General features: G+C 44.0%; 1 protein-coding gene and 1 long non-coding RNA gene across 4 annotated transcripts in view; one reads left to right on the forward strand and one right to left on the reverse strand.

Moving 5' to 3' along the window:
• Window positions 1-5254: 5254 nt before the first annotated feature.
• The window catches only part of LOC146174501 (uncharacterized), a 151120-nt gene continuing 131105 nt past the window's right edge, over window positions 5255-25269 (reverse strand). For 2 of the 3 annotated variants that reach the window (XM_084583576.1, XM_084583575.1), the window contains 3 exons: window positions 7008-7275; window positions 6778-6920; window positions 5255-5621 (listed from right to left, as the gene is read on the reverse strand). In XM_084583576.1, coding sequence (XP_084439702.1) covers window positions 5563-5621; window positions 6778-6920; window positions 7008-7144 — 339 coding nt within the window. In that variant the 5' untranslated portion in view covers window positions 7145-7275 and the 3' untranslated portion in view covers window positions 5255-5562. Of the gene's footprint in view, window positions 5622-6025; window positions 6097-6777; window positions 6921-7007; window positions 7276-25269 lie in introns of those variants that run through there. The other variant, XM_084583577.1, reaches the window with a different exon arrangement.
• On the forward strand, window positions 17230-24619 carry LOC146174502 (uncharacterized). Its single transcript, XR_014701813.1, has 3 exons — window positions 17230-17386; window positions 19258-19407; window positions 24266-24619. It is a non-coding gene; the product is annotated as an uncharacterized LOC146174502 (long non-coding RNA).

The raw sequence follows: 25269 nt of genomic DNA on the forward strand, positions 1-25269 counted from the left end.
GGATACATGGCGAGGAACATCTCGGACCGCTTAGAAAGAGCGGCTAAGCGCGTCCGCATTCCCATTTAGCTTCCCTTTTTTGTATCTTATTTCAAAATTGTACTGCTGTAAAATCAAGCTCCACCTAAGAAGGCGACTGTTCTTCGATGTCGCAGTTTGCAGCCAAGCCAGGGGACAATGGTCCGTCTCTACGGTGAATTTGGCCCCTCCAAGATAGCACTGCAATTTTTGAATGGCCCATACAATGCAAGCGCACTCTTTCTCTGACGCGCAATAAGCCCTCTCTCTAGAACTCAGTTTTCTGCTCAGGTAGAGCACAGGGTGCTCATTACCGTCGTCATCTCTCTGGCAGAGAACAGCACCTAGCCCTCGATCACTGGCATCACACTGGACCGTGAATTCTCGGTCATAGTCTGGAGCTCGCAATACCGGACGGCTAATCAGCACAGCCTTCAGGTTTACGAAGGAGGCTTCCTTTTGTTCGTCCCAGACTACATTTGTCGGTTCTGTCTTGCGGAGAGCGTCGGTCAGAGGGCTAGCCAAAGCTGAATAGTTAGGGATGTAGTGATTGTAGTACCCAGTCAGACCTAGGAATGCTCGAATTTCCGTCTTCGTGCTCGGCCGCGGATAGTCTGCTACCGCAGAAATCTTAATCTCGCTGGGTTTCCTGAAACCCTGACCTACATTGTGACCCAAGTAGTCCACGGTCGCCCTTGCCAGGCAACATTTCTCGGCCTTTACGGTTAGTCCAGCTTGACGCAAAAGGCTCAGTACAGCTCTTAGATGTACCATATGGTCCGCCCATGAGTCGGAAAAAACCGCAATGTCGTCCAAATAAGGCACCGCGAATGTTTCACACCCCTTTAAAACCCTATCCATGAGTCGGGAAAAACAAAATGGAGCATTTTTGAGCCCGAAACTCATCATTGTTGGCTGGTAGCTGCCCGTCGGAGTGACAAAAGCCGCGTATCTGCTGGCGCGTTCAGTGAGCGGTACTTGCCAGTATCCTCGAGTAAGGTCCAGCGTAGTCACATATGCCGCTCTACTGACCTGTTCTACTCTCTCCTCAATATTCGGAATAGGATACACTTGATCCCTGGTGAGAGAATTTAGCTTTCGGTAGTCTACCACAGGCCTAGGGTCTTTACCTGGAGCTTCTACTAAGATCATAGGCGAAGCATAATCGCTTTCCGAGGGTTTTATTACTCCCAATTTCAGCATGCGAGTTACTTCCCTATCCAGAATTTCTCTTTGCCTTGGAGAAAATCGGTAGCACCTTGATCGCACTGGCACGTCTGAAGTCAGCTCAATATCGTGCTCAGTCAAATCAGTTCTGCCTGGCCTGTCCACGAAGCAGGCCTCAAACTCTGTTATTATCTCGCCCAGATCGGACAGCTGGGATTTCTTTAGTTCTCCTCTCTGCTCCGTCTTTTTGAGAAGCTCCTGAGCGTTGCTTCCTTTTCCGCTGAGGCAAATCAAGTTGTCCCCCATCTCCTCGGGAAGGTTTAACGTTAGATTTACCACGGCTTCCCTCTGCACATAAGGCTTCATAAGATTGCAATGATAAATGCGCACTGCTTTACGCCTATCGGGGATTTTCACTGCGTAGTTAGTGTCAGAAAGCTCTGCAACGACTTTAGCAGGTCCTTCCCACTGTACTTCGAGCTTATTCTTGGGATCATTGGCTTGCTCCATAGCTAAGTCCTCTCGGGTTACACTTAGAAGTCTCGTGAGATTACTAGACACCGGCGGCAAGAGGTTACTCTCTAGAACGTCCTCATTTCGTGTCTTATCAAGCTCACTTTCTAGTTGACTTATCTGAGATGCCTCGCTCTCAAAGTTTTCTGACCCGCTATCTTCTACATCGACCACTGTTTTAACTGCCGTTTCCTCCACTGTGGAATTTTCTGGTATGAGCAGTGTAGCTAGTTCTCGCGCCTTTGAACGTGTTAAGGCTTGCACAACTCTGTCTCCGAACAGGATGCCCCTCTTTCGCAGTAGCATGTCCGATTTGTTGGAAAACAAATACGGATAGCTTTTAGGAAGCTTTCCTGAAACAGCAGCCTCGGTTGTTAACTCGCCGAAAGGGCCCTCGATGACCACGTTCGCGATTGGCAAGCACACACTCTGTTCCTCCACTACCTGGCGGATCCATGCACACTGTCCTGTATAGTCGGAAGGCGATACATACGCCGGATGGACAACATCCATCGTTGCGGCCGAATCGCGCAGTACCTTGCAAGGCTTCCCGTTGACTACTAGGTCATGCAGGTAGGGTTCTAAAAGCTGCATATTTTCATCGCAGTCACTGACGTACGAGAAAGCAATCTTTTCTTTCCGGCAGTTGACGGCAATGTGACCCTGCTCATTACACCTAAAGCATGTGAGCGGCTTCCTAGCCTCAAGCTTATTCTTTGTGTTCTGCGCGTTGGTCACTTCCCCACTTTTCTCACTGCCGTCCTTTCTAGGGCGTTTGCCTGAAGAAGCCTTCCTTTCTTCGTTTGCAAATCTAGCAAAGTGCCTTTTCTGACGGTTATTCACACTCAACTTGGGATTGCGGAGCCTATCCACTGCTGGGTTGCTGAATTGTCGGCGCGAAGCGTACTCCTCAATGAGTTCGGCAGCTTCAGTTGCCGACTTAATGTCGCCTCGGTCCTGTAACCAATTTCTTTCTTTTTCTGGGAGGCAGCTATAAAACTGCTCCAAAAGAATTCGCTCGACTACAGCGTCCCTATCACTGTAGGAATCAGTGCTCTTTAGCCACTCGCCCAAATTAACTCTTAAATTGTACAGGAATTCAGGGTAACTCTCGTCCCTGGACTTAGTAGCGTTCCGAAAACGTCGTCTGAACGCCTCGGCGCTAAGCCTATACTTTCTCAGAAGGCAAGCTTTGACCTTCTCGTAGTTGTCCGCGTCCTCCTTGCTTAGCCGCGCGACAACCTCCGCTGCCTCGCAGGGCAGAACCGTCAATAATCTCTGAGACCAAGTGCCTCGCTGGAAGGACAGTTTTTCGCAGGTTCGCTCAAAGTTAGCCAGATACAGACCGATATCCCCTGATATCACATATGGCTGCATGTACTTTGACATCTTGAAATATGCCTCCTTGTTGAGAAGAGGTACCGCTAGCTGGGGACAATTGCCCGACCTCTTGCTCAACTCTAGTTCTAATTTCCGGAGCTCAATTTCTAGCTCCAGCCTTTTTGCTTCTCTTTTAATTTCACGCTTCTTTTCCTCTTTTTCCCTCTCAAGTTCACGCTTCTTTTCCTCTTTTTCCCTCTCAAGTTCACGCTTCTTTTCCTCTTTTTCCCTCTCAAGTTCACGCTCACGCCTCTTTTCCTCGTTTTCCCGCTCTTTCTGCTGTCTGAGCTGCTCCTCCTTTTTTTGTCCGATGAGGTTCCATGCTTCACTGAGCTCTTCATCATCGGTTCCCAAATCAGTGATTGCTTTTATAATCAAGGGTTTTCGTGCCAAACCACGTGTATCAATTCCCAATTCCACACACAATTGCAACAGTTCCGGTTTCTGCAGCTTTTGTAGGTCCATGATCGCTCCGAGTGTCGGCTACTTCCAAAACAACAGTGCAAACTACCAAACCTAAGGGCGTTTCAACACTTTTTACCAGTTCTAAAATCTAACCCTGTTCTAGAACCTGGTCCACATCAGAAGAAAAGCCAAGCACTCACCCACACATGCGATCGATGTTCCGAGCTGCTCTCTTGTTGGCCGATTGTTGCGCCTGCTTGTTGCTTGAGATGCCACCTCCGATCACCAGATGTAGTGGCTTGTAGCTTCAGATCCCACCTCGAATCACCAGATGTTGTAGCTTGTAGATCCAGATCCACCTCCAATCACCAGATGTTGTGGCGTGTAGATTCAGATCCCAACGCTGGTCACCAGTTGTCGTGACGCTGGGGCTAAGTCGACCCGGCCTTCACTTGGTAGCGTGCAGAGACTCGGGTTCATGAAGGATTGAATCTTCGAAGTCGGTGAAATATGTACAAGCAGGTTTAATGGCACTTTGAGAAACTTATTTACAATATTTACATGGAAAAGAAGGGTGCATCAGCAAAATGGCAAGCGTTAAGAGTTCATAGCGAGAAGCGACTGGATGAGCCGTTTACCCAGGGCCCAGAGCGACATTTCGTGCTCTGCAGCGTCCTTAAAACCCCCTATGTCCAGCCCCTCTCTGAAGATGCTGACCAACCAAATCCAGGGCACGCCCCTCAGATATCGGCATCCAATCGAACACATCACTGCACTGATGGTCTGAAGCACTGACTGGTCCGGCATTAATTCGTTGGGCGTGATCACTTGTTGGCGGGAAAAGCTTGGGAACGGCGAGGAGAGGAGGTACATTTCTATTCTTCAGCAAAGAAACCACAGGCTGGTTCTGACAAGTGGGTTTACTTCTCAGAAACCCAAGTGCACGTGGGCGCCGCATACGCTCCCAGCATTGTCCGTTTTCGACAATTGCAAATCTTTCCTGCATTCCTGGGAAATCACTTAATGGCTGTATGCGTCATGCTCCTTTCTTGTCCTGCACGTCAGCGGACATGTCACTCTGTCGTCTCCTTTGGAAAGTAGACATTCCTCACTGGACGATAGGGCTTCTCGACTGGAAGGGTGAACAAAAGAAAGAAAGCACTTCCTGCATTTCCCGCAGGGGGACGTTTCTTTGTGTTTTTCCAGACGTTCTCTTGACAGGGTCAATTTGGCATTTGCAGGCCTCCACAAAGCAAAACAGGCTTACAAAACAGGATTCCTGGAAACAGGCTCACTTAGAGCCATTGGACCATCACCACATATCCACAACACGTATCCATGCCCACAGGCGAACAATAGAGCGCGCAAATGCGGATGCACGGTCGTAACAATATGAACATGGGCAACCTCCCACTCTGTTGGCTTCATTGAAACGCGTGTGTTTGGAAGAAGCTACTTAAATAGCAAAAACAAAGTTCTCTTCGAGTTTTTTGCTCCTGTCAAAACGTTCAGCAACACAATACATCCAATAATCTCAGTTTTCTATCTCTCTCTCTCTCTCTCTCTCTCTCTCTATATATATATATATATATATATATATATATATATATATATATATATCAAATAAGGTGAGAGAGAGGGACAGGCGACGGTAGATTTTCTTTTGTATTGTTTATTTCAGCAAATAGGTTATTCAATCCTGCCAAAAAAAAAACAAAAACACTACGCGAACAGAGCTCAGCGGCTTTGAATTTAAAGAGGAGACCCCATTGATTCGAAACATATAGAAAAAACGTTATTCCTGCAGAGTGATATGCGCCGGGTTAATGCTCTTGGTCTGCGAGACATTGTGCACGCAGATCGTTCATGGATGTAGCGCTCCTAGAAGCCTGTAAAGACATACACTACACAATATACCTATACTTATCTTCTCCTCGGGTGTGTGTAAAGGCTTGCCTGCTCAAACGCCGAGGAGTTGCAGTGGCGCTATGACGTGCATGATCCCTGCAACACTGCCCACGTTGGAATCTAGTTTGGCCGAATGGGGATAATCTTCAGCGGGCAGCGGGCATTCCGAAATTACGCTTCGCACATCAGAGCTGAAGTGTGGTTCAGGTGCTTCTCTCGAACGCACATGCCTGCAAAAAGGGGAACAGAAACCCGGACGCGTTTACATTATTGCTGGTCGTATTTCGGTGGTGCGTTTCAAGCCAACCTCTTCGCGCATTCGAGAAACGCGTTGTAAAGAATATAGTTATAGGTGGTGGGTTTTATGCTTAACATTCTGGGGTATAAAGGTGGTGGTCTCCTTGAACCGACCTAAAGGCAGATATCAAGACAAGAGAAAAACACCAAAAATGAGGCTAGTCAGCATTGCTAAATTTGAGTCTAACTGTCCGAATACGGTACGAATGTCTCGAAAATGTGAGGCCATCAAAGTTTTCAATATCACCCACTCCACCACTACGGCGTCTCTCATGCGCAGAGGCGCTTTTGGAAGTTTAAACTTTATAATACAAACAAGATTTATTGCCACTAACCATTCAAATTTTGTTTTTCTTCACCGCTTGCATTCTGCCTGGCCAATTCCATTTCACAGTCCAATTTTGTGCTCTAGGTAGCGGGAAAAGCGCCTTTCTCAGTTTACTTACAACGCGAGATGCGCAGAGATAAGTATGAACCTTTGTAGCCAAGAAAAACTATTTTCTTATTTTATTGGAATTTCCCCCTATACCTTGGCTCGTTTATTTACATGTTTCTGCGCTGACAGTAAATTGAGCACTGCAATATGAAACAGGCACCATCTGATGGACTATAGAGAAGCATGTTTGTGGTTACCGCACTACTGAAATTTTTAGCTTTTTTTTTCTTTTTTGCGTTAGCAAGTAAGCCGAACAAACAGCTCATTCTCTTCAACGCCAGTCTCTTTGCCATTGTAACCTACGCGTGACATCCAGGCTCGGGAGGCTACAGTCCTCCCCATAGTGTACGCTTCTGTTTGAACTCGGCACTGGTATTTTTTTTAGAGGGAGGCTGTTCCTTGCAAGGCCGGCAAAAACTGTCTGACGCCTCGCATGAGAAACGGAACGTTCATTTTTACGGACGTGTCCCAAACTGCACGATGAAAAATGCGCTCCATTGCTTCTGCCTTGGCGAGACTGATTCATTAGGGAGCTGGATCTTAAACTCAAGTGGCAGTTCAGCTCTCTCTACATTCACGACCTTGCAAGTATCTTCAATAGTTTCTTCTTTAATTCATCTAAGGTAGTTAGAGAAGACTTGCGGTTTTCATACCTCTTACTGGCGTTCCCGTCTGGTCCGATGTTCCCGTTTGGGCGTCGCCCCATCTGTTGAATGCAGCAACCCATTCAAATTGGTCCACCAGTCGCAGGATCCTATCCCTGTTCACCATTGACACTTGGCGGATGTCGGAGATTCTGGAAGATATCAGTAATAGATGATTAAGGCTCTGCAATTGCTGTTTTGAGGCGTCTTTCTGGGGTAGAGCGTTGTCCGGTACTAACCCGTATTCAGGCGATAGCCCTTGGAGGCGCCGAATGGGCCGGTGGCCTGTGGTCTGTTGCCCGTGAGTTATGAGTACACGGTTGTTGTCTCGGCTTGTAGGGGAAATCCCGAAAGCGAAGAGCAACACCTCCACCATTGCAGGGAGCCTACAGCAACTTTCGACGCAATACTACTGCACTTCACAGGCGAGGACATCCTTGGCGTCCCCGCCAGCCTGCCGTATGCACAGGATGCCCGACGGCTTGCCTGCCTCCCTATTGAAAAATCCTGTTTAAAATCCCCACAAGAAATTGTATATAAGTTTATTGTACAGGATCTGGGATACAGGATTGCGGGTTATTTCAGAAAATTCCATTACTGTCCAGGAAACGACGGAGTGAAGCCGCGCGGAGGTCTGATACAGGAACGTCCTATATGGTTGATATCCCTTGTTTCCGGAAAAAACGCGTAGCCTGGCTTTAAAAAGAATGGAATATAAAATAACACGATTAACTTGAAAAACTAGAAAATAAATAAATAAAAGCTCCCACCTGCAAGCCTTATTTAAAGTTCGGTCTTCCCGCCCTTGAGACGGACGCTTTAACCACTACTCCCCGGGGATATAGTTTTTTTGACATGGTATTTATTACCTATGGTCATGTACACAGACTATTTACAATGCACTCAGCTGTTGCTGAGATGCACAACACAAAACACAACTGAAAGGCAGGCAATGATAAGCACCGTGTCACCAGCGGAAACCAATCAGGTTGGAAGACATTTTCCTCATAAATGTCCTTCAGTTGCAGCATCATTCTACTAAAATGGAGTCTAGGTGGTACAACAGGTTCAGCGTTGCGATCCAAAATGCGTGTCTTCCACAAGCTATGAAGTCCAATAAGGAAAAACATGTCATATGGTTCGTAATCAGATTGTGTAACAGCAAGATACAGCAAACTGTATGCGTTTAGAACAAGGCCTTTAAAATTTTTAGAGTTCTTTGCAGCACATCCCTAAAAATAATTGCGTCTTTGCAAATAATGAAACACTGCTCAATTGTTTCAGGCACATCACACAGACGGCAGTTTACAGAAAATACCAATATATTTTTTTCTATAGAGCCATGTGTTGACAGGTAGAGCTTCGGTGTGTAAATTAAAGCAAAAATGTTCTCGTGCAAGGAGAAACCTGCATTTTTCGCACCCTCTCTAATACATCATGACCCTTAGGACCAAAGTATAAAGAACGACACAGTGGTGGCCGAAAAAGCATTGTTATGAATTCATTGTATAGTGTCTTGCGCGAAACTGAATATAAGTACTCCTTCGAGAATCGTGCTGTCTAAAACCTCACCGAAACATAAACTTCCTGCGTAAATCCTAGTAACTCTGGGCGGTCATAAAAAGCTGAAGAAAACACTAAGTCAGGAAGCAAATTCATGAAATTACCTTGTAGGAATTCTCTAATATTCGGATGTTAACAATCACGAAAAAAGAAGAAACGGGCAACTAACTGCCTTACATACAGAGGCACTAAGCCGAGCCCCCCCCCCCCCCCCTGCACAAACAGGTCGGAATACTTTATCCCGTCGAATCGGTTCACAATTGGATGACCAAATAAACGCCGCAAATGTTCGGTGAAAGCGCTGGATGTAATGCCTAGCACAGTGGAGGACATGAAGCACATAATAAAGTTTTGTCGCCAAAAGCATGCTGCAGGCCTGAGCCCGACCGAATATGGAAAGTCGATAGGGCACAAACGTTTCAGCCTAACGCTGAAAGACTGGAACGTTCTCTTTTCAGTAATTTTCACTTGCCTTAAATGAATGCAGTTGAACGCCTAGATGTTTATGGGGCGCACATTACCATTCCACTCCTGCATATAGTGACGGTGTTGAGCCCCACGAGCCAAACCAAAGGCCGGAACTGCTGGAGTGATTCATCGGAGCACCAGAAACAATGCCCAGTTGTTCTATACTGGATATAAGCATTTCTAATAGCTGTCTAATAGGTTTGTTTTCATGCTGACTTAGTGCGCTGGAGTGTCTGGCAGCGTCATTCTGGTCGCGCTCCATGTATCGGCCCGACTTCTGTTTAGAAGCCGAAATACTCTGCCCGCTATCAGTTCCAGAAATGACGAGTTCTTCAAGTTTCTGGTTAATTGATACAGGCTGAACCGACTTGAAACTGCGCAGAGCTCTGGTTCCGGGAATTCCTGTATGGTCTGTTCGTTTCAGAAAAAAAACTGAACGTCAGGATGGAAAAAGCATGGAGGCTATAAAATAACAACACCACATTTGAAAAAGAGCAAAATATTTCTTAACCAAGAAATTAAAAATTTACAAGTCGTGATTCAAACGTCCTGCCTTCCCAATCGACAAGCAAACGTTTAACCACTACACCACTACGGCATTTTTTTTCTGACATGGTATTTATTACACTTGGCTATGTACAGAAAGGGTTATGTACACAAACTATTTACAAGGCACTCAGCCTTTACTGAGCTGCACAACAGGAAACAACTAAAAGCCAGGCAAAGATAAACATCCTGTCACCAGCGGAAACCCATCAGGTCGAAAGTCATTTTCATCATAAATGTCCTTCCAGTTGCAGCATCACTCTGCTAAAATGGAGTCTAGGTGGAACAACAAGTTCAGCGTTGCTATCCAACATGCATATCTTCCACAAGATATGAAGTCTACTACGGAAAAACATGTCATATGGTTCGTAATCATATTGTGTAACAGCAAGATACCGCACACTCAACAAACTTAGAACAGTCTTTCTTTAGAGTTCCTTGCATCACGTCCCAGAAGAGAATTGCCTCTTTGCAAATAATGAAACAGTGCTCAATTGTTTCAGGCACGTCACACAGACGGCGGTTTACGGAAGATACAAAAATATTTTTCCTATGGAGCGATGTGTTAACAGGTTCGGTGTGTAATTTAAAGAAAAAGGTTTTCATGCATGGATAAATCAGCATTTTGCGCACCCGCTTTAGCATATCATGACCCTTAAGACCAAAGCATACAGACCGATACAGTGGTGGCAGAAAAAGCATTGCTAATGATTCTTTGTTTAGTCTGGTTGCATTGTTCCTTGTTGAGCGGGATATGGGTAGAGTGGTTATATTTCTGTTTATGTAGTCGATATTGCTCTTTCGAACTTTGGGTATTTTGGGGGGATGCTGGATTTGCGGTCATATTCTACCGATCGCCCATTAAACTCGCTGAATCTTTCTCCTGGCTATCACGAGGGGCTGTCCGTGTCCCGCATCTTTACAATGTATTGCGTTCTTGCAGACAAACCTCAGAATGTCACAATTTACTAGTGCTTATTTGTTTTGTCATCATATTCGAACACATGTAAGTTTTTCTACATGCACAGATATGCGTTGCACCAACGCTTGAAATACTGCTTGTTTTAGCTTCACCTGCGGCCTGCGGAGCAGCGACATCAATGAATTCACTTCCGACCAAGAGTTTTGCATACATACGCACTCGAGGAAGCGGCGCCCGATGTTCGGCTTATCTGTGCATTATTCGATGGCCAGAGATGTGTTTCATTTAGTCCCGAGCGTATTTTCATCGTCTCTAATGAAACGCTACATCGTTGCTTGCACTTGCGCGTTGAAGGTGGCAGATCTTTAGTGGCAGATATGAAGATGCACCACAAGATCATACACGCTGCAGCGACTGTTGTACGTGCAAAAACAACGCGATGCGCGTATGTACTTGCTAGTCACACATGTACTTGCTAGTTCAAGACGAGGAAGACCGTTGCAGATATGAAATGAAGGGAGATGTGCGGATTCTTGTTGATATAGTTGCCAGTGCAGCCGTGTCCTTGTGTGGGGGTGTGTGCTTCTTATGCTTTGTGTTATCTGCTCTGCTGCCTTCTTCCAAGAGAAGCGTGACATATTATGCGCATTTTACATTCTGTTAAACAATTAATAAAGGCACACTTCAGAGCTCACGTGGAAGACGTGGCCATACATGGTGCACGCTGCAAAGACAATAATTCGTGAATAATGCAACCGCCCACAGCGAACTGCAGGGTAAGATGTGCAGTAACCGATAATTCACACCCTCACATAGAAAACATCATATTTTGATGTAGTTAGCAAAGATACGCCTGTTTTGATAGTCCGGATCTCTAGCCGATCGTCCCTTCGCTTTTGAGGAAGGTTTCACGCGGATCTAGCTCGCCCTCGTTTTTCTTTGAGACATACTGCTATAAATTCAATAAGACCCTTGCTAATTTTGGCTTTAGCGATCAGTTTAAGGTATTAGCGAAGGTTCTTTCTCGTCTGCTGCTTGTGGAATTAGTCTCTTCGCCGCGCCAGGTTTCTATGGGCCCAGGCGCTGCCTCCCGCAATTTCCCAACAACTTAATGGCTCTCTTCATTCCTCCGACCACAAAGCTTCCTTCATAACAGTCCACAACTCTTAGCGGAGTGTTTCCTGAAGGAATTCAAATATAAAATAGTTGTCTGTAATTGTACATAGACGTCTTCTTCGAATCGTTGCCTCATATATCGAAAAAGATAAAACAGCTGAGGATCTGCGCTCAAATTTCAGCTTAAAAAGGAACATAATCGTCGGCAATGTTTTATTGAAACTCTGCCGTATCCACTTGTGACATTCCGTGCTCAATTTTTTCCACAGCTTCCTCTGCTTTCCTAACTTGCATTACACTATAACCTTCACCCCATTTTCTTTGGTTTTGGTTCTAACCAAGAAGGAGAAGTCGACTATATTATTACAGACCGGCTTGGCACTCGGTTCTTATAGATGCTAAATAGTTTCACGGACGGTTGATTTGTTTCTAAATCATTAACGCTTTATGTGTTGAAGCAATACATAAAAGGGGCATATCACTAAGCGTAGAAAGCTGGACATTCTAGTACAATTGTGAAACACCGTTCCAGCGCACGCAAAAACACGGACAAAGCTGGAGAGACACACGTGAACGCCAGATTCAAACTGAGATTTATTCTACAAACAATCATGTATGGGCAAAAAGAGGGCAGGCCGTAAACGTATACCGCAACCAGATAACAATATCAGATACATTCATATCAGGCACCAGTGTCATGACCCTTTTTTTTCCTTGTTTTCTTCATTTTCTCTTCCCATCAGCAAACCTATCGCATACATGGCCGACCCATCGCATTTACCTTAGAGAAATTCGTCTCTTTCTCGAGCAGTCACATAGAAGGGGCCTGACAGAATTGTTTCATTCATTAGTCTGCCACATAGTGATAACAATGCTGTTGGCGACAAATGAGGAGGCTTGAAATTCACAGTAACAACTTATTTATTTGGCTAACTTGCGTCCGCAAAACAACTAAGCAACTAAGCAAAAGAACTAAGAACTAAGCGGCAATAGCAAAAAACATGCTCGTCGATCGTCGAACTAAGAATGCCTGTCGCACTCGTCAACGCTAAATTTAAAAGCGGCTCCGAAACATCAAGGTACCGTCGAAAAACGTTACTAATTCAACCTGGAGCATTGTAGAAACATGCGCCATTGGTCGGATTCTTCGAGAAAGATCTCTGCGCCTTTTGCCGGACAAACTGTAAATGTGCATCTCGCGACATCGAGCATTATCAAAATAAGAATACAGAATTTTTATGCGTGCCAAAATCAGTAATTATGTCGCATGCCGGCGGCTGCTAAAAACAAGAAATGCAGTTTTTAAGGTTTCGCGGCAATATGAAGGCTTAAATAATTTATCCGCTCCTTTGAGTAATAAACTTGCGCAACACCTGCGTCTCATTCAAAAACGCCTTGTATGCTGGCTTGTGCGAGCAACGAGAAGTTGGGCAACTAGGTGACCTTTGCCGCTCGAGCAAGCATTCATTTATGCAGCGTCCCGTCTGTCCGATGTACCGTCTACCACATCGTGTGTGTTTCTTTTTTGTACATGTTTTTTTTGTGCGTAACTTCCTTCACACTCCTTAGCAGGGCTATCAGGGAAGCGGGACGAGATCCGCTACTAGTGTTAGATTTCAGTGCGCAGAGCCTCTCATGGGGCTGCAACCGCGACGACATACGAGGACGGAAGCTAGCGGAGGCAGCGTCTACATTAGGCCTAACCCTACACACCGACCCAGCGTACCCAACGCGGGTTGGGAACTCGGCGCAGAGGGACACTTGTCCGGAATTAACCTTTTCGAAAAACTCGAGGCGAGTGGAGTGGACGAATACAGAGGAAAAACTCGGTAGCGACCTCTGCTTGATTAACATAACGATCCGAACTATAGCCCTTACCAGACAGACGAGGCAGACTAGGCTTCCGGATTGGGCAAAATTCAGACAAGATAATAACGTTAGTTCTATCCAGGAGCAGGGATACCAAGCCTGGACCAAACAGGTGATGACCAGCTTGCGTTTGACGGAACTGAGGGTAGAGCTCTCTGAGGCGGTGACAGATGTAGACACTCACCTCCTTCCCCTCTAGGAAGCCAGACGCAGCTTGGTCAAAAGATGGCGCAGGCAGAAACATAACCGCAAGCTAAGAACCGGATCGTGACGATAACTAAAGAGGCGGCAGACTACGCTTCGCAATTCGCAGACGCTAACTGGGTAGAGCGGTGCAACGCCGAAGCTTGGCAGATGTCTGCAAAAACACATGGCGTCTTTTCCGTGCGCTTATAGATCCAAACCAGATGGGCACCGAGACGCAGCAACACCTGCAGAGAGCGATACACGCCTTTCAAGGAAATACGGCCCAGCTAGCACTGAAGCTCGGAGACCAGTACTTGAAGACAACCCAAGACCCAAAGAGAGAAGCTTACAGGTACAGTGGAGACAAAAGGTTGAGCTAGATCAACGTTTCAAACTATACGAGATCAAGGCGGCCCTACCCAGGCAGCACAAAGCATTGGGCCAATGTTGTAAGTACGACGGCAAACAGCGGCCCTACATTGGGCCAGCCTAACCAGCGTGCTCCCAACATAGGACATGCCAGTCAGCACAATGTCCAACAATGGCCCAGTCTAGCCAGTGCTCTCCCAGTGTTGGCGCTGCCAGTAGCCAACGCTGGCTAGCTTGGGCCAAGATGTACAGCGAGTTCCCGATATTGGCACTGCCGTACATACAAAATGTCTATGTTGGACCGAGATTGCCGTTGTTCTCCCAATAATAGTCGCACCGGGTATTAAAACTGGCTATGATGGGCCAAGCTGTCCTGCGTTCCTCCGTCATTGGGTTTGCCGTCTTTAAAACTGGCTACAATGGACCAAGTTGTCCTGTGTTCTTCCGGCATTGGATGTGCCGGTTTTTAAACATGGCTACAATGGACCATGTTTTCCAGTGTTCTTCCAGCGTTGCCCGTTCAGTTTTTAAAACTGGCTACAATGGACCAAGGTGTCCTGTGTTCTTCCGACGTTGACCGTTCCGTTGTTTTAAACTGGCTGTAATGGACCATTGCAATTTGTCTTGTGTTTTTCCAGTATTAGCTATCCCTGTATGAAAGCTGCCCACGATGGACCACTTTGTCCTCTGATCTCGCAATTGTCATTGCCATCCTAAAAACGCAGCTTTAATGGGCTGCCGAAGTGAATATTTTCCGTTGACCATTCAATCAAAACAAATTCTCCATTTTTATGGTTGAATACACGTGCGCTGGACGCCAAACCGCGGCATTTAATTCCGACAACATTCCAGCCGATCGTTCGGACCTCACAAAGTACCACGTACGGGACGACAATTACTATAACGCATTCAAGCACGTACCGCTGCCACTGTCTGGATTCGTCTTTTCGGTGCGCTCATATGCGGCGCACCTTTGGGGGTCAGCTATATGTGTTTATGGTTTTAGCCTATTGGCATGCATGCAGATTTCGTCGCAGGCGCATAAGTTTGTCGCACAATTATATCTAATGATAGCACGACCGTGCGACCACATATGTATACCCCAGACCGGCTAGCACTCACGACCCAATATGCCTGTATTGGACGCCGATTACATCCCTGCATCTATACTTAATCTATAGTACAAATCCAGTTGTCAGTGAGAACGCGCATAAAAACGAAATCGTGTCGCCATAGCATGTTCATGTGACATTAAATTAGTGATTAGAAGGTAGCTTTTTCAATGCCGAAAAGGAAAACGTTGCCTCAAGTTGAAGGAACAAATGACCATTTTCTCAGCGATGTTTTTGTTCTAGTGCCTTTGTATTATCCATAAGGAACTACGCGCAGCATCGTCTGTTTACCTGGAGAAAGGACCGAATACGATGTTTGTACTTTGTAGACGCAATCACTGGAAAATGAAAAGCCGGAAGACTCGCGAGGTTACCATTTTAGTTTTGGGCATTCACACGGTGGTAAAAAAAAATTGACAGTTTTTCGTGCAGACTGCGAGCATGAAGGCCCCGGTACATTCATATGGCGTACAACATATATATCGCCAATAAACAAAAAAATAGTTTTTTCCGCCAATTAGTTTAGAGTTTGACCATTCCAACCGCGGTAGGCGGTGGCAAAGGAATAAAAAAAAACTGTGCAGGAATGAAAATAATGTGCGCTGTCGAGTCATTCGAAAAAACGAATGCAGCCTATAAACACTGTTTTAATGAGGCAGTTTTTCATGCCCTTTCCAATTCTTTCATCCTACTAAAATGATTTGGAATACGTTGCTTGCTCATTGAACGTTATCGTCTTTTTGTGCAATCCGCGTTAAGGTGAAGGTGATTGCGAAAAACGTCTGTGTATTGCCTGATGCCACAGCGCATCAGGACCTCGACGCGCACAAAATTGATTCTGAATCATTCATTGATGTGTCTGTTACCGTCGATTTGCGAAGTCGAGACAAAACATGAGCGAAGAAATATTGTTACAGCTGGAGAATGATGAGGACGAAGTGGCGCGCTCGTTTGTGGAAGATTAGGAAAAAGAAGTGCGTCGAATGGGCGGCCCTCGTAGTTTGGCTCCTTGGCTGTTCCTCAATGTATATATCTTAATTCCTCTTTTGTAAATATATTTCTCTCTGCTACAAAATTATATGCCAAAATTTAAAAACCTTGAACAATTCACAAATTCCGTAGAATGTTCAGAACAGCGCGGTGCGCTATAATTGGACAAAGGCTTTATCTATGTGGCCATAATTACTTGCGCAACAAAATTATGCAAGGTGTTTTAATGGTTTTGAAAGCTGAGGTAGTGTAGAATAGGTGGAAAAAGTTTAAACAATGTGAAAACTGTTTTTGTTTTCCTAAAAATTTTCAATGTTCGCTGTTTTCTGTAAATTAGCGCGATCGTGTCTCTGTATCCAAATGTCATAAAAATATGAGCTTTAGCTGTTTGCGGATAATTATGCTGAGAACATATTGTGGAATTATCGCTGCTCTATCATGAACCTTTTCTGAAATAAAGGCCTGCAAATTAGGAAAATTTTCGTTTCCTGGGCCGATGTTGAGAATTTTTATAAAAACATCTACTCATACCCGAAAAGCGAACATTAACTGAATACAAATAAAAACATGTATATATTTAGTCGGATAATTTTCAGCTAGCTAACTTTAGCATAATTTGTATAATCTATAACCAAAGTTGGCCAGAATAGAAGAGAAGCTCGGAACTCCGCCTCTTTGACATTATTAATCAGTCATCACGCAACAATATATAATATTTTGAAGTAAATATAAAAGGTTGAACTACCATCCTTTGTTCGATCATACGTGGCGAAAGGGAGGGGACGCGCACATTTGTCGATGCACCAACTGTATGGATTTACGCAAGAATGTGGATGGTAGATGGGGAGGCTTTCTATTTTTTTAGAAAATGTTTTTCCGTGGTTGGCTTGAAGAAAAAATGCGTTTGCGAACACACAAAACAAAACTATTTATTAGAACTCGACTCGAGCGGTGCGCGCTGGCGGCCGCTCATCGGCACGGTCCGAAGTCACGGCTGGCCGGTGCAAGCAGAAGAGGGCTGGGTAAAGGAGGAATGGAATGTTGAGAGGGTCGTTGGTCCTTCGTTCCCACGCGCAGCCCTTGCGAACACAACACCGCGGCGGGAATCGCGCGCTGGTTGAGCGGCTCGTTGTTCCCCCTCGCCTACGCGTCTACGTGCAAGACACAACAGACAGCATCCCCAGCTGCGCAGCTGTGCGGCCTCCTCCCGAAGCGTTCATTTCAGAGCTTGTTGGAGACGCTACAAGACTTGTGACAGCTTCTTAAACCTTTCTTTAATTTCTTCCCCCATTAATTTTCTTTTTCATTGTGCTGTGCATAATTTTCTCTTGCGCCTATACATGTCCATGTGCTCCGGTTGGTGCTTGCTACATATCAGTGAACAGCTGAGCTGTGAAATGTCGCCGGAGTACGGATTACAGCAACGGCGGGATACCATCGGCATTATCAGACTCAGTGAACGCCGTCATCTTAGACCGTGAGTGTATATCTTTGCAGCATGCCATTGCTTCATAATTGGTTCTATATAATCTCCTACCAGTCCCAAATGTTCTCTTTCCGTATTCTCCTCGAAACAACTGCGCGAAGCATGACTTCAAGAACTAATAGAATTTTCGTCCGGGTTACATGCAACCAAGTGCGTGGACTTATTTGCTGGCTGCGATATGAATAGCATTTGCGCCGAAAATAGAGGAGCCGTGCGTAACAGGTGTGTATGCCACCAACACGTGACAGAACACTGCAGGCAGCCATTTGCGCAGTTTTTTGACTGTGCAGCGCGCCGCAATCAATTAGTAACCAGATACTATGCGCCCGGCTTTGTACATATATTTTGGTCAGCCTCTCTTCTGCGCGCAGGAAGCCATGTTCACACAGTTTTCGGATTTGTTAAGAGTTAAGGGCAGTTTTTTGCTTTCAGATGTACAGACGAAGTTTTGAAAACTGTTCGTGCCGTCTGTGCAAGCGAATTTTACAGTGGGGCAGACATGTGCGTGATGCCGCTTGATGATTAGGCTATAATTAAGTCATAATGAACCTCCACTTTTATAATGGTTAATATCATATTGAGGAATTGAAAGCCGTGAACAGCGCAAGTGAGCCCCTTTTCAAAATTTTCTTAATCGACGCCCCCCTTCTGAGCCCGCGCCTTCAGGTGAGGGCGTTATCAGAAAGCGGCGACAATAGGAGAGCGATTTCGCAGACGCGCTTCGAAAGCGGGGGAAAATAACAATACAAGCAAAAATGCACATCAGCCGTGTGTGCACTGCGTCCCTGTCACTGCAAAGTAAACAACGTGCACGCGGGACACATTGTACAAAACATTGATGGCCGGTATGAGGCAACCATATCGTCCGAAATATTGCTTGCGAAGCGCTCGATCACGGCGCGCACTTTCAGGCGAAATGGGACAGGCCGTCAGGTCCGCCTGTTCGGCAATTACAGCTCTTTGTATACCTCACGTACCGTACCGTATGCATGAAGTGCACGCCATAGCCATCGTGCAAGAATGTTGAAACCGAAGCAGCGATCCACGTATTCTAATTCTATAGGAAATCATTTGGGAGTAGAAAAGAGCAACTTAATATGATGTGCATGGTTCTTTAATGAACGATATGTATAAATTGACGGTTGAATAGTTACAGTAATGGAGTGTACCGCTAGAATTGTTTACGGCCGTGACCGCAATAAACATTACTCATATTGCTCTTAGCTTTAAGCTCTGGCATTGATAAGCCTATCTAAAGAACCGACTGGCAGTGACAGGTTGTTTAAAGCTGTTGATCAAAAGGTAGGCCATCATGCTATTATTGCAGGCATATTTGCTTCTTTTTGTACCTCTGTTTACTAAAACTTAATTTTGTTCCCCATTCCTAGGGACGCTGCACCTCTTACAACACTCACTGTTGAGTCGCTTTTATTCAAGTATACAAAAAGGAGGAAATGCGCATGCACTCATAGGATAGCCTGTCTTTCCGTTAACAGCTGCAAATAACACGCCACTGCTCCTCGGTACCTTGGATAAAGTTTTCAATGGGGTTACCTGAGATGCCTAGCAAGTGCTGTAATATTTATACCAATCCCTGCAGTGAAAAAGAAAGGTAACACTGCATCACTTTAACTGCTGCATGCACCTAAAACGTGCCTTAATTTATTGCCTATTCTTATAGACGCAGGACCTCTTGCTATAGGCTTTGTTCAGTAAGCAACCGTCTTTCATTGCTTCAATTTCTATCTCTCCACCACTTTCTTGTTGCTCTGGGTGTGATCATTTGATTTCATTGTTCAAATCATATTGTTTTATCATGTGTGAATGATTTAGCCTGCACATGCATGCTTTCATTTTTTTAGATGCGCATCGGGAGCGTTTTCTACATAGAAATGGATCGATGGAGTTGTATCACTGGTGCGAAAACCGACAACCCCCAGAAGATATGTGTCCTGTGGTTGGAAGGGCAATAAAGAAGAAGAAAATCAGCGGAAAAGCCTGCCTAAAAAAAGGTAGCACTGCAACACGGTAACTGCTGCATGCACCTTTAAATATGCCTTATTTTTATTGCCTATTCTTATAGACGGTGGACCTCTTGCTATTGGCTTTTTGCAGAAAGCAACCGCCTTTCATTGCTTCAATGCCTATCTCTCCACCACTTTTTTGTTACTTCGAGTGTGATCCTTTGATTTTATTGTTCAAATCATATTATTAAATCGCCGGTGAATGATTTCGCCGACACATACATGCTTTCATTTTTTTAGGTGCGCATCGAGAGTGTTTTCTACGTATAAATGGATCGATTAAGTTGTATCACTAGTGCGAAAACCAACAGTTCGGTACCCCCAGAAGATTTGTGTCCTGTGGGTGGCAGGGGTATAAAGAAGAGGATAATCAGTGGAAAAGCCAGCCTAAAAACTTACAAAGATGGCGCAAAAGCGAAATGCTGATCAGGGTTAGAGTCTGATTACTTCTGTTATCCCATTTCACTTGCTAGGTGATGTGACATATATGAAGCACCTTAGTATAATTTGTGGTATACTCACTGAAAATTGTGTAGACATTAACTTTTTTCTCGTTCAATTATTTGGCGTGACGCACGAATTGGAATAAAACGAAGTCGTCCACACATCTAATGCCCATAGACATGAGATGCGTGGATGAGCTCATTAATTGTGTTCCTATGTGAGCATGCAATAGTTTGTCGAATATATTAATATGTTAAAAGTTGATTTTTTTACTGTTAACCGGAGTAATACATATGCTCCATATCGTAGCATTATTCGCCTGTAGTTTGTATCTGCTCTTTCCTAAATTGTATTCTACAAAGTATACGTGTGTCATCTCGTACGTCTATTTAACTAGCGAACAATTTGCAATCGAATCCCTTTTGTGATGTTGTTTCAGCTACAAATAATGTATGACAGTTGTGACAATATAGGTAGCTTTTGGTATAACATATAGCGCGAAATCTTTAATATATGCGATGATATTTTTATTCACCGCATTGGCTAAACCAGCCTGTTGAAGAGACGAAATGAAAACAAATATGGATGTCTTCGGACAGGAACAGTAATCATGGTGCCATGACCATTTTTTTAAATTAAATTTTCATATGTCGTGGGCTAATGTCTCGACACAAAGGAATGACCCTTAGGTTTGCCAGATGCGGCGTAGTATTCTCGAAAAAAAAAAAAAACGCCTATCACTAAAGCTGGAAAACGCCGTTTTTGTCGTTTCAAAAAGTTGCACGTTTGGAGGCCGGCTGGTTGCGTAAAATTTTGTCATCCACTGTTTTTTACTCACCGCATTTGGGTAACGTTTACTTGTATAAGAAGTATTAAAAGTGTGTTTCATTGATGCAGTTGATTTAGTAAAAAATCGCAAACTTTGCTTCAAGAACAACACGCTACAAAAATGTTAATGTTCAACCTTACATACTGGCGTGACGCGTTGCGTTGTTTGCACTAAAACATTCTGTGTTTATTACGCAGGTCATATTGTTAATTTAAGGCAGAATTTGGAGCTCTAAGCTGCTATGTGTGTTCTCTGTAACGCCACCAAAAGTATTATGCTGGAAAGCGATTTGCTTATGATTGTAATTATAAAAATTACACATTGAAAAATCATCTTCAAAAATATAGTATTGTTAGTGGTGGTCAAAGCTGAGAAATGGAATAATATATTAATAACCTAGATTGAATACTATTGCACCTAGCAATAAAAAAGAATGCAGGACAGAGAAAAAGTTCAGCCTCAACTTGCGTTCTGCCATGAAATTGACAGAAATAGTGAATTAATACCATTTTAAGCTATATTAAGTATTTGTCCCAGAAGCAGAAAAACGGTGTATAAGCGCTGACAAGGTTTTAAATTTTACTTAAGGTAAAATGTAACTAAATTCAGCAAATACTAAATTGAAGTTTTGATGCCTATTCCATAAGGGGGAGCCATATAAGCACATCTATAGAACAAAAACAAGCATTTTTATATTTCTAATATTACATTTTGCAGAATTCAATATATTTACTGACTCAAATTAACAAAGCTCTTTGCATTGTTTCCACAGATTTTGATAAAAATTGATGTTGCGGCCGTTTCTTCAATTCTAATCAGTTTTCCTTATTTTACCATTTTCTTACTTTTGTCCAATTTCAAAATAATATGCAGATACACACACAAATCTAGAGCTTCAAATTTTTCCAGAAATAAAGAATGGAACCTAGATAATGTAGGGAAATAGTTTCTGTGCCAAGATATTATTGGATCTTACAAGAATGCAGGCTGAGTTTGGCCATTATCAGCACAAGCACTCGGTTTAATATTTAATGTTATATTTTTAAACAGTATAACGCAACACTTCTTAGTCCGTGATATTTTTGAGCTACTGAAGATTTTTGAGAGGGATTTGAATGAAAATCGAAGATGATCTTTTTTTATTGCAGCAAATTTGCCCTTTACTGCTGTTTTCGAATTCTGAGCAATTTTGATGCGTTGTGGAGAACACACCTAGTGGTCTGGAGCTCCAGATACTGCCTGGAATTAAGAACATGCGTCAGGAAGTGAAAACATATTTAGTGCAACGAACCTAATGCATCATATGCCAGTACATAAGGTTAAAAATGAATATTTTTGCAGCGTATCGCTCCTGAAGAAAAGTTTGCGATTTTTTATAACACAACTGCAAAAACAAAACAGGTTTCTAATAGTGTTTGTAAATATAAAACCTGCATATATTTAGTGAGTAAAAAAGAGCAGATGACAAAATCATGGTATCCAAACTTGCAACATTTTGAAATGGAAAAACAGCGTTTTCTACCTCTAGAGATATACCATACAATTGTTTTTTTCGAGGAAACTACGCGTATCTTGAAAAGCTAAGGTTAATTCTTTTGTGTCTAGATATTTTGCCCACCACATATAAGAATTTCATTGGAAACGAAAGATGGCCATGGGACCTCGATTATGTTTGTTATCTAAGGCACCCATAATACGCTGTGAGAAAGCCAATATCAAGGGCTTTTTTTAATATTCCATATTTTGAACGGTGGTGCCATCTAAGAAAATTTGAAAGCTAGGCACACCTTAGGTGTCGCCAGCCCTCACTTTCTGTTAAAGCTGCATTTGCTAAGCTGAATTAATGCGTTGAGTACTTTATTTTAGCCACGAATATAGCGCTATTACGTGTCAATTTTAAAGAAAGGCCGCAGTGACGCGATTCCTGTAGAATTTGTAAGTGAAATCTTTAAACCTTACAAATCTACCCATATATATGATCTATTTCAGGTTTTATTCAAGCTACATTACACCTGCTGCGCCCCATAGCTTGAGCCAAGGGTTATAAATAAACCATTAGAAACAGATGATGGAAACCGGTGGTGCATTGCTGGCAGCCACTTAGGACAGCGCAGAAAATTTTTATTTTGTACGTGGGGAAGTGAGGTTATTCGCTTCAAGTACTAAATATTCACTTTAGACAATAAATAGGACTTACAGAGTCGGTGAGCACGTTCGGAAACCCCTGTTTCAATATTTGCGGTTAGAAACCTCATGTGTACCTTTTTTTTCCAGCTGCAGATAAATTCCGGGTTATGTAGATACCGAAACCGTTACCAGCCCATTCGCACACCTCAACTGTGCTGCTCACAACATGATTTTGAGCGGACAAAACAACCTGCCGCTATGATTGCTAGCCCCATGCATGAGTATGAGTAAGGGTGATATGCTGACGATGGTTGCTTCGCGTCGGCCCTTTGGCGCACATGAAGGCTCGAGTTACAATGAGCGCGCCGAACTTTGCAATGCGGATAATGACTACAAAGCGGTAAGGATATAAATGAGTTTAACAGTATTTTTCAGCTGTAAAATACAAATACAGTCTTGTTGGACGATATGCTGGCGCGGACGAAGAAACCATAGGCAACTTGTAGGTCTAACGCTACACAGGGCTGTCGAGCCAAGCCAAGTCCTCAATTGTATTGTCCGGAAATCAGATTTCTGTATTTTCGTGGTTTCCTATTGTATCTGGCGTTCAAAATGCAGACGTGAGGGTTCTTTATCACAAATAATCAAACGTGGTTTGTGCCGGTACTCTTCAAAGTAGCAACACCATTTATTGTGTAAGTCATTAATCAGTAATTTAGGTAAATAATGTCAATTAAGAATTCCAAACAAAACCTTTTCTGTGCCGCTCAAGGTAGCTTCCAGCAATATATATCTGGTTTCCTTTGCCTGCTTCCGAAATGTTTTTTTTTTTTATCCCTTGGATCAAATTTGCTTGGACAAGCAGTATATGTGTAAAAATGATGCACCTGTGAGCTACCCGTTTAAGTGAGCTCCCGTTTAAGTGAACTACCCACAAAACCAGTCAAAAGCGTATATCAGCTAACCAGCGGCCAGTGCAGCAGTCGTGGGCTTAGATCGCTTGTGTATATTATATCTAGCCATTTAAAAAAAATGCAAATGGTCGCCGAACATTCTCTTGGTAACGATATTTAGTATAAACTGTTTGCACATCGCAGAAAGCGTAGGAGCGGTAAAAAACTAGCGCGCCAGTCATATGCGGAGACAGCCGACAATCAAGCACTAATTCCTAGTGTGGGATGAAACACTGGCTGTCTCAGCCGTATTGCTGTGGAGGCGATCAAAATGCAACAGGGCACATGCTATGCAATGTATGTGCGTCTTTCATCCTAATAAACCCAAGGCAGCTGAACCTAATCTGGAACTCATCAGTATAGTGTTTCTCATTGACCATAAATTTCGGTACATGAATCCTGGAATTTTCTACATCTTCCTAAAATAATGCGCGCGTTTTTATATGCCTCGTAATAGTGTTGTAAATTTTGTTTCCTCATTGTTTTTGTGCAGGTGCCATTTGCGAAAAAGTTGGGGTGGACGATTTGGAGGCACACGCATTTATTCGCAGGTGGCTGCCTGGTTCCTGTGACAGGGGGGGGGGGGTGGAAGAAAAAGGCGTTATGCTGAAACCTCCCCTGGCAAACCAGGCATGCCATTTGTGAATGCAATTGCAGGGTCAGCCCCCTCACTACGCCTATGAGTGTGCCCTCCAGCTCCCTGGCCCCTTCCATTTCCCGAGAGCCCGCCCTGCCCTGACAAAACCTGCCACTGCCCCGCTAACTGCTGGTGTGTGTTCCCTCAGCGCTGGCTAGTAACAACTGCCGTCTATAGTAACAATTGCAATAAATATTATCTTTTTGTGAACCATGCCCTTGTTTTGTGAATATCTACTGGTTGCTCATGAGCGACAATTTGAATTTATATGACCACTCCTATTTGAAAGACCATTATTGTCCCAGCAAGTTCGATGTGCTGTCACGAATATGGCTAGAATGAAAAAGGCTGCATTTTATGGCCTGCACAGGCAGTGCCACAAAATGTGTAATCTTGACATCATCAATGGTCCATGAATGGAGTAGCCGGTGTACCCATAAACCATTGGATTAATATTGGTATCGACAATATGCGGCATGAATGGAGTAGCCAGTGCACCTGCAATGGCTAACCATTGGTATGATATTGGCATTGACAATGGGCCATCAATGGAATAGCTGGTATTAAACAAATATTGGTAATACAATGATGGTATAATGCTGGACAGTATTGGCAAGAATCATGGTGCATGAATGGAAAGTCTAATATTGTGCCTACATTGGAGGCTCCAGCTTGGTTGAACACTGGACCAATCTTGGAACGAAAGATGGGCCAAGAATGGAGAATGTAGTAAAATGCCCAAATGCCAATATCAGTCCAATATTGATGCCATTCTTTTCCAGTGATGAACCATTGTTGGACCAATGCTGGTGTGCTGCTTGGGTAGTGAGAATGAAACGCGGGACCGCACCAGGAAGGGG

This window comes from Amblyomma maculatum, chromosome 11, assembly GCF_055883805.1.
Source record: "Amblyomma maculatum isolate TAMU_Amacu chromosome 11, ASM5588380v1, whole genome shotgun sequence".
Classification (NCBI taxonomy): domain Eukaryota; kingdom Metazoa; phylum Arthropoda; class Arachnida; order Ixodida; family Ixodidae; genus Amblyomma; species Amblyomma maculatum.